The 15,176-nt window shown below is 44.6% G+C and overlaps 1 protein-coding gene across 1 annotated transcript in view; it reads left to right on the forward strand.

Annotated features, from left to right (window-relative positions):
* HEMK1 (HemK methyltransferase 1, mitochondrial release factors N(5)-glutamine) overlaps positions 1–6,169 on the forward strand; it is a 31,589-nt gene extending 25,420 nt beyond the window's left edge. The window contains exons 6-10 of the mRNA XM_086470263.1: positions 1,177–1,226; positions 2,597–2,702; positions 3,721–3,816; positions 5,602–5,715; positions 6,065–6,169. Of these exons, the coding sequence (XP_086326389.1) occupies positions 1,177–1,226; positions 2,597–2,702; positions 3,721–3,816; positions 5,602–5,715; positions 6,065–6,101 (403 nt within the window). The 3' untranslated portion in view covers positions 6,102–6,169. The remainder of the gene's footprint in view (positions 1–1,176; positions 1,227–2,596; positions 2,703–3,720; positions 3,817–5,601; positions 5,716–6,064) is intronic.
* Positions 6,170–15,176: the final 9,007 nt, after the last annotated feature.

Here is a 15,176-nt window from a genome sequence, read left to right on the forward strand (position 1 = left end):
CAGGGAGCATATTCTATAGCAAGGTGAGACCTAGGGACAGATTGTGCCAGGTTGTGACAGACTGGAGCACCATAAGCACCATGCAGTGGCAGTCTGGCAATCTCAAGGCTGTTCCACCTTGGATTAGTGTAGTGAGTCAGAGAGATCGGAATCTTGGCCAAGATTTCTACCTAATACCAAGGCCTTTGTAGACCTGTTTCTTAAAAATAGCAAGCCAGCATGCTTCCGTGCTCACTTGTCACAGGTAAAGGAGAGGTGTCTGTGTCTTTCTCGTGCCTTCAGGGGTTCTGCTGGTGTGAGTACCCTGGGGACATCTGGCTGCAGATGGAAGGCACTGGCCAGAACATGTGTTTCCCAATTAATGTGAACAGAGATATCGGGGGCAAGAAAGATCATGAGTTAGAAACTAGTATCTGAGAGGTCCTAGTGTGTATTTTAAATCCATTATACTGTACAGTCTGTGTACGAGCTGTTACTAAAGGAGTCTTTTTTTTCCTAGCTCTGTGTCTGACACAAGGGTTCTGCTGCACTTCATGTGCTGGCCTCCCAGTAGTGTGCAGTAACATCTCATCATCTTAACGTTTGCATGTGAGATAAGATCCAAAGATGCCTAGAAAATACACTTAGATGCCAGAACACTGTTAAGGTCTAGGAGGCTGGAGAAAAAAATGTGGGAAACGCGAGCATGTTGTCTCTGCTTACAATAGCAGGTTTACATATTTGAAGCAGGTCAGTTTGTTGTGGGGTATTTTGGGGTTTTTTGTTGGTTTTTTTTTTGTTGTTTATTTGTTTGATTGATTGTTTTTTTCAGGGAGCTTACCTGGGGGAGGCCTTGGAGATGTAGTTAATATGCAGCAGAGTGGGGCAGTACTGCTATATGTATGGCAAGGGGGTGATACATAAAGGTTTTGGGTGCACAGGAGCTGCATCTTGGAATCAGCATAGTTGTGGAGTGTGCTCTTTGCTTTGAATTTTCTTCCTTGGGCAAAGAGCAGATCATAAACTTCCCTTGTGGCTTGAGAGGAATCCAGCTGCAGTCAGTGGGGCAGGATATACGTTTGTCAGGTAAAAGGTATGATATTTAATGATCTGTTTATAGAAGGTGCTGTTTATGAATCCACACAAACATGCCTCCTAATCTTTCATCTTTCTGTTCTTGCGTCTGGAATTTTACAGGCTGCAACTCCAGGAGAGGATCTGCATCCTCCACCATGATGTTTCATACAGTAAGTCTTCTCATGTTATAATCCCGTTTGTCTTTCTCCCTTTTTACTTTGATGGGGGGAAGCAGGCATGAGAGACAGACAAGGGACCCCTTTGGGATGCAGATGTCAGGACGGTGTTGAAGTTAATAGAGAAAAAGGTCAGTAAGAGCTGAACCAGTGAAGCTTTGCCTTCAGAGATTTCCACGCCAGATCATTAGCTGAGAGAAGTCTCTGACTACATCAGAAGGTGAATTTTTCCTGGTTTTAGGTGTCTAAAGGTTGTGTCTGAGCTGGTAGTTCAGGGCTCTCTAGTGTTACTGGGGAGAGGCAAATATATACAGAGTGTGATTCATTCCATACTGGTGTGGATGCTTTAGATAAACGTGTATGTGCCTGACTCTCCATTGATGTCAGAGAGAGCCCAGATGCTTAGCTTAGCTTAAATGTCCAGCCTTAGTCACCTGAAATTAGGTGAGCTGAACCAGGGAAGGATACCTGTTGTCTTCACTGGACCCAGGTGAAACCAGTTAAAACTGCTGTTTGGTGAGACTTATCCAGTTAAGTAGATACGTGCTCAGGTGTTTCTTAGCCAGGAGCTCCAGCATTGTGGATTCATTAGTGCACCTGACACTATTGTTTTTGACACTGTACTACCTGTTAGGGGTATGTCTGCACAGTCTTCTGCCTGTAAATCCGAGTTGTGCTGCCTATACTCCAAACAGCAGTAAGCCAGCCAGCTCCAGTCCAAAAGCCACGTAGCTGTGTTGGCATTGCACCTGCACAGGTAAGCCCTGTGTTAAAAGGCTGAGGGCAGTGCCACACTCACATGGTTACATGATGTCTGGATTCAGGGCGGGTATGTGTCAGTCCAGACAGCAGCATGAGCGTAGTGAGCTGAACCTTGTCTGCAGAAGAGCAAACCATTAGATGGTTGATACTGCTGAGAGGGCCTGGCTCTTTTGCTCATTAGAGGTCTTTCTGCAGCTCTGATAAGAGGAAGGATATGCATCCTGACAGCTAGTCTAAGCTCCCACTTAGTTCTTTGTGGGCTTTGTCAAGTTCTGGTTGTACCTTTAGATCCAAATGGGCACAGAGCTTCAGCGCAACAAGGTCCTTTGCTTTGGAACATGTTCCGCTAAGCGGGGCCATTGATACAAAAAAATGATACTTTGCCTGTGCTTAGCTTTGTATCACTTTTGCATTCAAGGTGGGAGAGTGAGCAGGCCAGGCTATCCCAAAAAGAGATAGGATAAAATCTTATTAGAGAAAAGCAGAGCCAAACACATGGGCACATGTCTGGAGGGACAGTTTCCTAGATAGGATTTTGACACTGAGCTTATAGGGCAGACTGCTGTTGTTGAGAGCTGGTTGTGATTCTTTTTCTTCTCTAGGTTCTGTCAAGCAGCTGCTACTCTGGGGCCCCGTAGACTTCATAGTCAGTAACCCCCCATATGTCTTCCATGAAGACATGGCTTCCTTGGACACAGAAATCCTCTGGTAATCAGACAAAGAATTTTTTCTTCTCATGTTCCTTGAAGCAAGATTTTCTGTCTGCTTCCTTGTACTACACACAAAACCATGCAAATGTAGTATACATGTACATAGTGTAGGTGTGTTTATATGGCATATAATAACACGGTGTTACTTTGATACTGCTTACAGGTCTGAGACAATATCAAAGTATTCTAAATATTTATATAAATGGAAAAAGCACACACTTTGAACTTAAGAAGTTTCCAATCCAAAACTGTTTTCAGAACATTTTTTATTAGACCTGTTTGTTGGGGGGGTGGGGGGTGGGGGGTGTGCCTTTTTTTTTTTTTTTTTTTTTTAATATTTGGTCTGAGTTTGTGAAAGAAAGTGCAAGCAATCTGAGCAGCTTTTTGTGATAGGAAAAAGGCTTGTGTGGAAATGCTGTGACCCACACTTATCCCAATACTTATCTTAAGCAAACAATCAACACAAACATGAATAAGCTCTTTTGGGATGTGGAACTACTTTGTGTGTGTTGGTTTTTCCTCAGAATTTATTGTCATGTGTGTCAGGACAAAGTCCTGCACCCTGCATTGTACAAGATGTGTATCAGAGCAGATTCTGAAAGTTTTCTACATTCTAATATGGTCTGATAGGTTAAAAGACCGTCCAACCTGGTTGTTGGCATGAAATAAAGCAAGCTGTACAACGCACTCTCTCCCTGTCTGGCTAGCACAGAGAGAAGAGATCCATGTGTTGGAACTGTGTGACCTTGGCTGCGGCTGGGTCGTAATTTTCAGGAAGAGTTCAGGGGGTGTTTTCTGCTTGTTCTCAACATGGAGTTTCTCAGCCTAGCGGTAGCTGCCTTCTTACTCCCTGTATTTTACATAAAAGCTATGAGTGCTGTCACCTGCTGTGGGAGTACTGGAGTTCAGGTGTGTTGGGTGCACCTTTCTCTGTGGACTGTGGGGCAATGCATCCTCAAGGATGTGGCTCGTGCCACATGAATTGCTGTTAATGGCTTCTTATTCCCACACTCCAGCTACGAGGACCTTGACGCGCTGGATGGGGGACATGATGGGATGAGAGTAATCAAAACAATTCTGGCTCTGGCTCCTTCTCTTCTGAAGGATTCTGGGTAAGCACTCTTCTCTGTATTTCATGTCTTTTGTGCATTTGCTTCTATAACTTCTGTTTTCTTTTCATCCAGAATGGTACAGAGGGAAAACAGTTGCAAAAATGTGTCCACCCCATCTAATAATAGCAGTTTAAAAAATGTTGTGTGTAAGCAAAATTAGCTTGAAATTGGTTAATAAAGGGATACGAACCTTTCTTGACCAGTGGTGGTGTTTCATAGCTATTAGTGAACTCAGAATCTTTAAAGGTCAAAGCAGCAACAAAAAGAACATGAAAGAGCAGCAGAGACAGGGAGGTGGGGGGGAAGGAAGCTTTCTAAGCAGAATAACTGCTTGAACGGGAAATGATATAGAACTCTGTGAGAATGGATGTAGATCTCTACTTCCTTCCCACCCTTTAATTAGGGGAAACTTGTTTATTGTGGCAGGATACAATGCTGAATATCCCAGAAGGAAGGAGATCAACCAGGGATAATTTCTTAAATGTTAAATTTCTCCATTGTTAATACTCAAGACTGATTGTTCCTATTCTCTGTCATGTGGGATCCATTTTGTGCTTAAAGCTCAACATGCTGATACCCAAAATTCTGTTGTGCCAGGACATTCACATATCTTGTTGAAAATTCCTAACATTTTACCAGTGTAAGAGAGTTCATTGAAAATCTGCTGTTTTGAGAAGAGGAACAGGAATATTGAGAGGCATTCTGCATGCAGGAGAAATCATTCCTTGTGCTTTGCATGACCACAAGAGCAAAAGATGCTCATCAGAACTTCCCAGCAACAGAGATGGATCCCGTGGGGTTGTTTGTTAGGATTTTTTTTTTCCCTTTTTGCTTGGAGTTGGAGCTCCTATTGAGGAGTGGAAGTTTTTTAAGGTCAGGAAGGAGATCCACACCCAGCTTGTAGTTAGTTTGGTGAATTTATAGGGAGTATTCAATGTAGGATGTTTTGGGAATTCTCAGGAGAGTATGATAGGGGCTTGGCCTCTGTTCCTTGCCTGTTAAAATTGTGTCTTGCTACACTGTCGCAGACTGTAACCAGTTCCATTGTCTCTGCTGCCTGTAAACTAGGGTGGTTCTGCCTTGCCGCGGGAGTGGAGCCTCAGAAATGGGCCAGTGTCATAGAGCCCAGCTGCAGCAGAGGTGGAAATAGCCCTGCAGTGTCCAGGCCTAGTTCTGGTGCACTAAATGTGGTTGTCTGATTAGTTCCCTTATCCCTGCTGCACTCTTTTGTACAGTCCTCTGTGTAGGTCTGAATGCTGATTGGGTTTTCATAACTGATTTATGGAGACATTTACTGTGGGAAAATGTGTGTAGTAACCTGTACTTTTATGACTGTCCCTACTGCGACTTAATGTCGCCCTGCTTATACAAAGAGGAACTTCATACTGCCAGTCCAGTGCTCAGGGTTCATGCATTGGCATCATAAAACTTCATTCTGGCCTTAAATCTTTGTAGGCTTCAGAAAGCCAGAGCTGGCAGTATCTCTGCATGGGGTTCAAAAGGGGTCCTTACGTCTTGATACAAGGGTTTACTGCTCACACAGAGGACTACCATGAGAATTCCCTCCAAGATCAACATTTTCTCCTCCTGAAGGAGGCAGTTGGGGTCTGCATCTTAAATGGACAGCTGTGATCTGTTTTAGGATTATTGGATTGCAGTGTGTTTGCTAACCTCATTTGCTGCGCTGGTAGGCGTCATCCAGAAAGGCAGACCTTAATTTTTATCAGTTTAGCAACCTAAATGTTTGCATCTCCCCAATTTCTCCTCCCAAATGTGTCCTTTCAGGAGTGTGTTTCTGGAAGTGGATCCCAGACACCCAAATATGGTGGAGAAGTGGCTACAGGCACACCCCAACTTACTACTCGTTCTCCGTGCTGTTCACAAGGACTTTTGTGGCAAGTAAGTCTTTTTTACCTTCAGATTTTTGCTTCAGGTGTAGCTCTGTGTCCTTTGTAGATTATGTTCCTGTGCTCTGATGTATTGAATGAACTCAGCCAGAGAAGGTCCACAGCTGAAACCAATCTTTACAAAATAGGGGCTCCCTTCAAGTCTCTCAACCTTCTCATATCCTGAGTTAGCCTGGCAAGTGTTTCTGAGTGAGAAGCTCTGACACAGGTAAGCGTTTCTGATGGGATGACTAGCTCTGGTGAGATTATTGCCACTGGAAAATTGCTGCTTATACAGGAAGGAGGTAGAGGCACGTTCTCCCTAGCAAGACTTAAAGCTCTGGTCATTCTTTTTCCCACAGACCTAGGTTTCTGCATATCCAAAAACAAAGCAGATGACAACTGTACCAGAAATAACTCTTCTTGCAGTATGCTTTTTGCTGGTGAGCCCTGCTGAAGAGCTTGTTGAAAACTGCGTGGCAAAAGGACTCTCCACTTCACTTCATTTCCCAGTGCACTGAACTCTCCATGCAGTGGCAGGCCCCCTCGTTTCCTCGTACAGGCTTCATCCAGAGATGCAGAAGTTCAGCAGAGCATATAGAAGTGTTTCACCTTCCTCAGGGAACTGCATGCAACTTTTTAGTTTGCTAAAGTGACTCATTAATTTTAGGACCCAATATGGAAGAGTTCACAGCTCCAGATATTTCATTAAAAATAGAACTTCTCAACACATCAGATCACCCATTTGACCTAGAAGGCATTTTACTTTTTTTTTTTTTTGCCTTGAGGTAAATTTATAAGGAATGTGACCAGATTGGATGATAGGTCTACACTCTGGCTTATATTGGCACATGGATTTGCAGGTATAATGGGATATGCATGTTTCAGATTCAGTTCTATTCCAGGATCCTGGAGTAGATGTCCGACAGCAAAGCAGCCTTTATTTCCCAGTCCTGCTGAGTGACATGTCATTGAAGTATAAGTGCACATGTTATGCTATCTGAATCTACAGCACCTGAGCACCTGACACTTGATAGATGCTGCCAGAAACAGAACATTGTAATAAAGACAGTGCTTCAGGTCAGTGACCTTACAAAAATTGCTGTGCAATTACGTTTTCAAATATGCTAGCAGACCTGAATAAACACCTGGCACCTGCACATTGCTTCTGATAGTAGAAATGCCTAACTTCATGTAAGGCACTTAAATGCAAGACTTTGCAAATAAGGCCAGAATTGCTACTCCGGTTTTGCAGATGGAGAAGTTGAAAAATGGGAGTTGAAATGACTTGTACAAAATTCTACAACAAGCTAAGTTTCGAGTAGGACCCAGTCTTTTGACAGCCATGGGAATAGCTGAGCTCTGTTTCTTTGGGAAGGATGACTTGGGGTAGGGCTGCCTGAAACAGGCAGAGAGCCCTGAGAGAAGTCCCTGAAATGGACAGTCAACATCATGACATTATTTATAATGGCAGGATTAAATTCAAGCTGCTACTTGTTGTGGCTGGTGTTTCCTATGTTGCCTGTTCCCTTCCTGACCATAGCTAGCCAGGGGAGGAAGGAAAGAAAACAAATGAAAGGATCTGGTGTACCGATCTGAATGGAAGCAGTTGCTGGGCAAGTGGAGGTGAGCGCTCAGTATGGATGGAAGTGTCCAGATCGTGACCTTTGCAATCCATGTGTGCCAGGGAGGTGCTGTCAGGCTCTCTGTCCAGGCTGAACTGGGATTGCATAGCCATAAACATTAGGTAAGAGATGCATCAGCAAACTGCATCTCTTTGGAAGGCTGCGGTGGATTCAGAGGGCTTTATGTGAGCAGTAATGCATCTAGTCCCTTTCCCCTCTACCACTCACACTCCCTGCACTTTCATTTGCTCTTTAACTCTTGAACATCGGCCCTGCTTTTCCACAGATACCCAAGCGCTCTGTGATGTACCAGCGCTCAGGTCTCCAGCTGGATCCTTTCCCCACCCTCTGGGCTTTTACAGCTCTGTTCACAGACTGGCCTTTCACCCCATCGTACCGCTTGCATTGCAGTTATCCTCCCCACTGCTCTGTGTGCCTCAGAAGTTTGCCATATCCCATACACTCTTTACTTGAAGTTATGAGCCTTCTCAGGACTGCAGTACCTGTCCTACTTAAACACAGTAGAGGAAATCTAGGGAAGGAGAGGACTAAAAAAGTTCAGTTAAAGTGCACTTGATGCTAGGTTTGAAAATAAAGTTCCAGCACAGCTGATTTCTGGCAGTTTTGCCTGCTCGAGCTGTGAGTACAAATTGTAGTCAAAGGGGTGTTTTTTGGTTGTTTGGTTTGGGTTTTTTTTTTAGTAGTAGTTTAGGGTCTTTTTTAAAGTTCAGTTTGTCAGACTATGTTTAAAAATTAAATTTAAAGAAATGAGTTTACAGATGTTCAAACCACAACCACAGATTTTTGTCTGTGTTAGCAGTGTTTATGTATGAAACAGCAACACTCACAGCTTAGTTCTGCAGGATACTTTAAGAACTGGATAGTTTACTGGCTTATGAGAGTGTTAAATGGCATCATATTGCAGCCTTCAAGGGGTAGGCTGATTGCCTGCAGCAGGCTAGAGTTAGATGTCCCTCTGAGAGTGCTGGTGGCTGAGCTGCAGAAAGCAGCATGCCTTTTCTTGGAGCGTCAATCAATCACTTCTCTGAGCTCTGAGCAGGATGCTTTTTCTGCAAGACAGATTCTTGGTCTAATCCAGTAGGACAAGTGTTAAATTCCTATATTTATAGCTAAAGCAATAATAAAAATGTTTGCATTTCTGTGGGTTTGCATTGCGTAGTGGTTATATGTCTTGGAAAATCACGTGGTGCTGCTGACCTTCTCATAAAGACAAGAATGAAAAATTGTTCTTCCTCCCAAGAGGCTGGATTTATTTGTAAGACTCACATCTGAGGGAATGTGCTGGTGTAGTACAATGTGTTCTTCAGTGCTTTATGCATATTGGCGCAGGCTCATTTTGGTACAGAAGCACTGCAAAGCTTTTTGGAGATGGTGGTTTTAAGGAACCACAAGCATTCCCAATGCCCTTGCTAAGGCACTGGACTGTGTCTGTGTTGTCTTTGTTGCCTGTGAGCGGGAGGCTTAGCTGACGCCAGCAATATACTGTGCACGTGAGCTCTCTGCAGAGACATAGCTGCTCCCTGAAGCCACCAAAGGCTGACATTTCAGTTGGCATTTTACGTAATCGAGTATCTGACGTACATTTAATTTTCTAGGAACTTACTGGGTCTTTGGAACTGTATCAAAGCAGTGATTTGTTTCCTGAAGTGGTGCTTTCGGAGGGGGGCTTTGGTTTCCTCCAGGATCCCGAAGAGTGTGGTTGTGTGTGTGCTCACCTTTGTGTTTTGGCGAGTTACCAGGTATGAAGTATCTACTAGGATAATGCTGGTCTTCCCTGAGAAGGAGCTGGCAAAAGCTTGGCCTTTGGCAGAGCCCTGCAGATGGTGCTGTGGTTCCAGCTTAGGTGTGTCTGTGCTGGAGAACGGTCCTGCCACAGGCTTCCCATTGTGTGGGGAGCATGGCAAGATGCAGTCCCCCAGTGAGAGAACTGGGGTCAACAGAGGGCTTCACTGTACGTGCAGCTGCAAAGTCGGGCTTGAACCTCTATTCCTGTGCCAGTAAAACAGCTTTGGCATAGGGCTCACGTAAGGAAGCTGGAAGGGGACCTCACAGCTTGTGATACAGGACTGGGTTTGCACCTCATGCTGTTAATGGGACGCCTGAAGCCCCCCTAGGCCTACATTAATCCATGGTTTTGAACAATCTCTAGTATTCTGGAGGACAGAGATAGTGTACCATTCTTGTTCTGATGTAATTTCCATGTAAGCACCCTGAAGTGCAAGTACCACTTGTGTTTTCAGTCTTCCACCCCAGATGTGGAGTGAAAGAGATGTTCTTGGGACCTTAGAGAGTCAAAGAAATGTGTTTATCCTCACAGTGCTCTCAGCCGAGCCTGTAATCTTGTAGGGATGAGACTGCTTCCCAGGTGAGGGGCTGATAGAGAGTGACTCCACTTAGGGTGACACAGGAAATCTCTGGGGACCCAGGTGACTGAATGTGTGTGGCTTACTGCCCAGCACTCAGTTCCTTGATGCAGGGCCATAGATCAAAATGGGTTGGAAGAGAGCTTGACAGTCACCTAGCCCAATTTCCCTGTCCAAGTAAGAATCAACTTGGCTTACACCATTCCTGACAAATGTTTGCCCAGCTTGATCTAAAAGGTTTCCAAAGCTGATAAGGACTTTTGCTTGCAATCTGTTCTGGTGCTTTGTTATTCTATCCGCTAGAAAGTTATCCTTTGTACCTCGTCTTCCTTGCTGCCATTAAAGCTGAGTACTTCTGTCCTGAGGTGGAGAACAGCTCGCTCTCTCCTTAGAGCAGCTTCCGTGTAGTAGTCTGTTCCTGTGCTTCCTCACAGTCTTCATTTCTGCAGGAAAGAACATCAACATTGCGTTGTTTCTGTAGGCTGCCTGCACATCCTTCCCTCCCTGCTTGCGAGATTTAAGGAGGAACCAGGTGTGCTGAAGGGTCTGTGCTTCGAATGTGTTGCCGGTGATACTTGGGCCTATGGTGACCAGAATAACAGACCTGCTACAGCTCATCTTATTACAGGAGAGGAGTCACTTCCCAAGCAGTGAAGACCAAGCCAAAACTTGCATTAACATTTTGTTTGTCTGTGCAAGTTTTCCAAAGCTGTATTTAAGTTTTAATAAACTACTATTTCTACTCCAGGTTGCGTCCAGAGGGACAAATACCCAGTGAGAGAAGACTTCTCTCTAACAGTCAAGAAGATGATGGGATACCAATAGAGCCCTTATCCAGTTTCCAGCCTAGTTCTTCTTCCACAGATGTTTTGATATGCTTTAAGTGTCAGAAGTTTCAGATATTCCTCCCTGTGGAGGGTCATGTCACAGTCCTTCTCTGTTTCTTTTGCTTGGCAGCTGCTTGCAAATCTCAGCATGGTCCATCCAGTCCCTGGTGAGCACAGGAGGCTATTTACATGCTACCATCCTGCAGCCCTGGGATCATGGCCGAAACATGCTCTGCATTCAGCTGTTGCAAGTGGGACAGGTAGCAGAAGTTACTGTAGCCTTGAGGATGTTGTAAAATGTGCCCTAGTTGCAGAATCAGACCTGTATCCAGCATTCTCCTGCCTTGCAGTCACCTGTGGTTGTGCCAGATGGGCTTAGGCTGACATGCCTGGAGTTCAGAGTCTGCGTCTGAATTGTTCCCAAGATTTGCCCTCTTGCCCAGCGTAGTCTTTTGTAAGTGTGCCTGCAAGCAGGAGGTGGTGTCTTGCAGGATACTGACCTATATGATCTCTCTGCCCGTCAACTCCTTGATCTCGCCTGTCACTGCCACAGGGGGTCTGGCAGAACAGCCTTCTGAGGGTAGAATAAAACTACAAGCTGTTGGCTAAATTGCCTGCTCATGTTACGTGGGTTCTTTGCTCCCCTCCAGAGAGAGTATGTAAGGGTTATGTTGCCTCCTAGGTAAAAGGAATGGAGCAGACCAAGGAACATGCAAGTAGGAGAGGCGTGATCATGCTGACCTATGTGTGCTGTGCTGAAATGCATACCGTGATGTTTTTCCTTCTGGGATTAGGCCTTTGGGGAATATGGTGTGTGCATACACTGCAGTTTTGCAGAATCAGCTGTTTTTCAAGGGATAGGCTCTTGAGCAAACTGCTTTAGATTTCTTTCTGTCATGACTGAGGAGAGAAATCCACACGCCTGTGGATTTCACTGCGGGGACAAAGTGGGTAGGGATGACAGAAGGGGGAACCTGTTTGCAGCAGTTCCTGCCCACAAGCAAGGCCTGAGTAATTCCAGCTGTGCCCAAAAGGAGGTATGAGTTGCACTCTTTTCTCCATCTGCTATTGCCAGCTCAGGGGCATATAAGCTGTCATTCTGCTTTGCTCCCTTTGGAAAGTTTAACGCTGTCTTTGCTGGAAACTTGCCAGTGGTTCCATCCTATACTGGGATTCACCAGATCTGGATTCAGATCCCTGCTGTGTGACAAACTACAGGCCTGACCTTGCGTGTATTATTGCTTACTCTGTTCCCTGCTGTTAGCGTTGGAATAATATCCCTTTGCTGTCTCACAGATCTTTGTAAGACTACCTTATATAGAGGATGTGGGGTACTTGGTTACTTCAGAAAGGACTGTGACTGTCCTGTGGCAACCTCTTCTTCAGTTACATCCAGAAAGAGCAAAGAATGAGCCAACTTCTATGAAATTGATCTCATCTACTTCTTGGTGACAGGGCACACCACCCTGTGCAGCATGATAAATCAGATTTACTCTACTGATTTCCAGTGGTGCCAGTGCAAAACCAGAGGATGTGGGAGTAAGCCAAAGTACCAGCGCTAATTTTTCTGCAGCAAGCACATCTCTGAACATGATGGGAGCATGACACACAGACCCACCAGCCTGCTGCAGAGTGCTGAGAAAGTGCATCCTGTTCACAAAAGCAACTGGTACTTTTACAGTGCATAAGCACCAAATATGTTGCTATTGCAGACAGATGGAGAGAAGTGCTGTCATGTGTTGTGATCTCCATGGTTTGTCTCCTTTATGTGATTGGTGTCAGAATTGTAGCTTTGTTTAAGCGGCAGCTTCTAGCTCTTAAAGATCCACTTCATGTTCTCCCTTCACCAGAAAACCTGAATGGTCACTCTTCTGCGTCTTGCATGCTCATCCTAGCATTTTGGGCAGAGTAGGCATCAACATGTCTTTTCAGTTGTAGCTACCCTGTCAGTGTTATGATGACAACCATGGCTACATGAGCAAGGTTACCACAGGATAGAAGGCCTGAGAACAACTGCATGTGAACAAACTGCTGCCTGGGGAGGAAGGGGCCTTGCTGCCATTAAGTATTTGCTCTGGATTCAGCTTGCTTCAAAGGGCTACATAAGTAGTCTCAGGCTTTGTCCTTTCTTTTGTGACAGCTGGGATGTCCTGAGGTCATCCTGTCTGCAGCAGGGAGCATCAGGAGACATTGCAGGGATTCTCACCTCCCGGGCTGGAATTTGCAGCATGGCAAAGAGGAGTTTCCCATCTAAATATCCGGGGCCAACAGGTGTGGCAAGAAACAGAGCACAGCAAAGGAAGAGCCATGGCAGAGTCACGGGAAGAGCCTGAGTGCTCTTAATGGCAATTCTGGCAACCTAGCTCTGTACTTGTTTCTCCCTTTACTGGTTCTTTAAATAGTAGAGACATTCCAGATATCACTTGGGAGGACAATAGTGCCTCAGGAGTAGGAAGTAGTTACTGTTATTGCTTCATGTTTGAATGAAGAAAGGATGGGAGAGTGTGACCAGAGAAATGCTCATTTTTGAGAGCCTCAGTCTTGAGATATGACATGAGGGTAAATTTCGTAGTTTGTGTTACTGGCACAGCCATTACTAAATGCTGCAGGACCTGGATGTACGTAAGTGACAGATGTGATAGAGAAGGGAGGGAGTGGTGAAGAAGCCATTACATGAAGTTCATCTAGAGAAGATGAGATTCTTGAGAAAGAGTGTGTTAAAATGAAGGTGAGGTTTTAGGAGGGATGGCCTGTGCTGCCACATTCCTGCTTTGCCACTCTGAAATGATAAGTAGAAGTGTGAGGCTGAGTCTCCATAAGGTGCAAGTTGTATATAGGAGGCAAACTCTGAGCATCTCTGCTTGATGTCTGTACTTCAGAGTGAATGGAGCTCCTTCTCCAGTGTGGATGGCTTTCTGGTGGATCACAGGTGATGAGCCTTGTTGATCGAGAGCAGAGCACTGCTCAGAGTGTGTCACAAAGATACCATTTGCTCGAGTTTCTAGAAATACCAGTTGCACAGTTAAGTATGAGTATATCGGAGGCAGAACTCTGCTTCTAGTGGGATGTCTTCAGCAATTCTTACATGGGAGATTTTAATTTCCACTTTATGCTAGCTGCTTTCTGTAGTTTTAGTTCCCCACCTGCCTCTTCTTTGTTTCTTCATAGTTGGCTTATCTCCTGTGTTTTGTATATACGCTATAGCATGGGCACAGTGGGACATGCCCATCAACTCGATAGCACAGTGCATACTGCAGTGGAATCTTTACCTGGCAGTCTGAGCTGCTGCAAGAGCCATGGTACCCAGCAGTGCTGGTGGAAGAGTGGCTTCTGCCGTTGAAATACCCACTGTTTATCTGAAATATTCTTCCAAGACTGTCTAGAATGTGAGCACAGTTGCTTGGGTTGTTGAAAAAGGCTTGAATTACTATGAAATTCCTGGCCTGGTATTTGGCTTATGATTAATTACTTAGGTTTGTGTAGTGCTTTGATGTTCCAGCTCTAAATCCAGAGTAAACTGTTACAACTCCGTTTGACCTCAGTGGAGTTGTCCCACTTACTCCAGTTGGGTTGAAGTTAGCTCACCTGGTGAAATGTGGTATTTGTATTCTGTGAAACAAGTATCTAGTCATTGATTTAAGCCTTTCCAGGGCCTGGAGGCTGTTAAGCTGATACATCTTTCCTCCTCTTCCATATTGATGTGCCATTTACCTGGGAGTGACCACACCGTACCTTTTGACTTTGAGCTTGCTGCTTCTCTGGAGTCATTCTCTGAGCCTTTGCAGTTCATGGTGTGTTTGTATTGCCATAGTGCTTAGAAGTTTTTCTCACAGGTTGCTCCATCTCTTTCTAAGCTTTCGGTACTCTATTCCCCTACCAGTATCTTGTTGTGTAACTCTCCTCCTGCCAATATTGTTGGCTTGCATGGATGAATTTCTTTATGCTAGATAATTTGGAGTAACCTTGTGACAGAAAAATCCTAATCTTGCATTGTCCTTCACGTAATTTTGCTGCTGATAGGGTTTGCTGGGGTGAGAGTCGTGGTGTTGGCATGTGCTCTCTTTGCTTGAGAGGAGCAGATTAAGATCATACTTCACTCAAATAAGGCTTCTTCATTTAATGTGTACGGGCAGCGGGCACTCAGGCTGAAAGTAGATGTTGTACTTTAATTTCCAGGTCAATGAGTTTTTTGTCTCATTTGTGTCAGCAGACAGTAGCCCTTTGTTCAGCATCACAACTTTTTCCACCTCAGCAACACGCACGCATACACACACACGTGATGCAGATCCTGAATTGTGCAATAAACTCCGTGGTAGGTTCCATGGGCCCAGCAAATATATCATCTGTTTTGCTTCAAGGCTTGATTGTGTGCCCTATTGACCAGCAATAAAGCCAAGAGTATGGAGGTAGTTAGTTATTCGTTTGTTTTGTTTTTTCCATCCGTCATTGCCTATGTGGGAAAGAAAAGGGGCATAAATACTTTGTAAGTGAAAATTTTGTCTTTGGAGAGGTGGCCTTTGTAATTTGTGAAAGCTGGCTAATTTAATGGAATTAGTCAATTATTAAATAAAGTATTTAATTTGGTAGTTCAAAAAGTAAGGCTAGAGTAGGTCATGAGCATGAAAGATCATGAGTCAT

Source organism: Leptosomus discolor, chromosome 9, assembly GCF_034619465.1.
Source record: "Leptosomus discolor isolate bLepDis1 chromosome 9, bLepDis1.hap2, whole genome shotgun sequence".
NCBI lineage: Eukaryota > Metazoa > Chordata > Aves > Leptosomiformes > Leptosomidae > Leptosomus > Leptosomus discolor.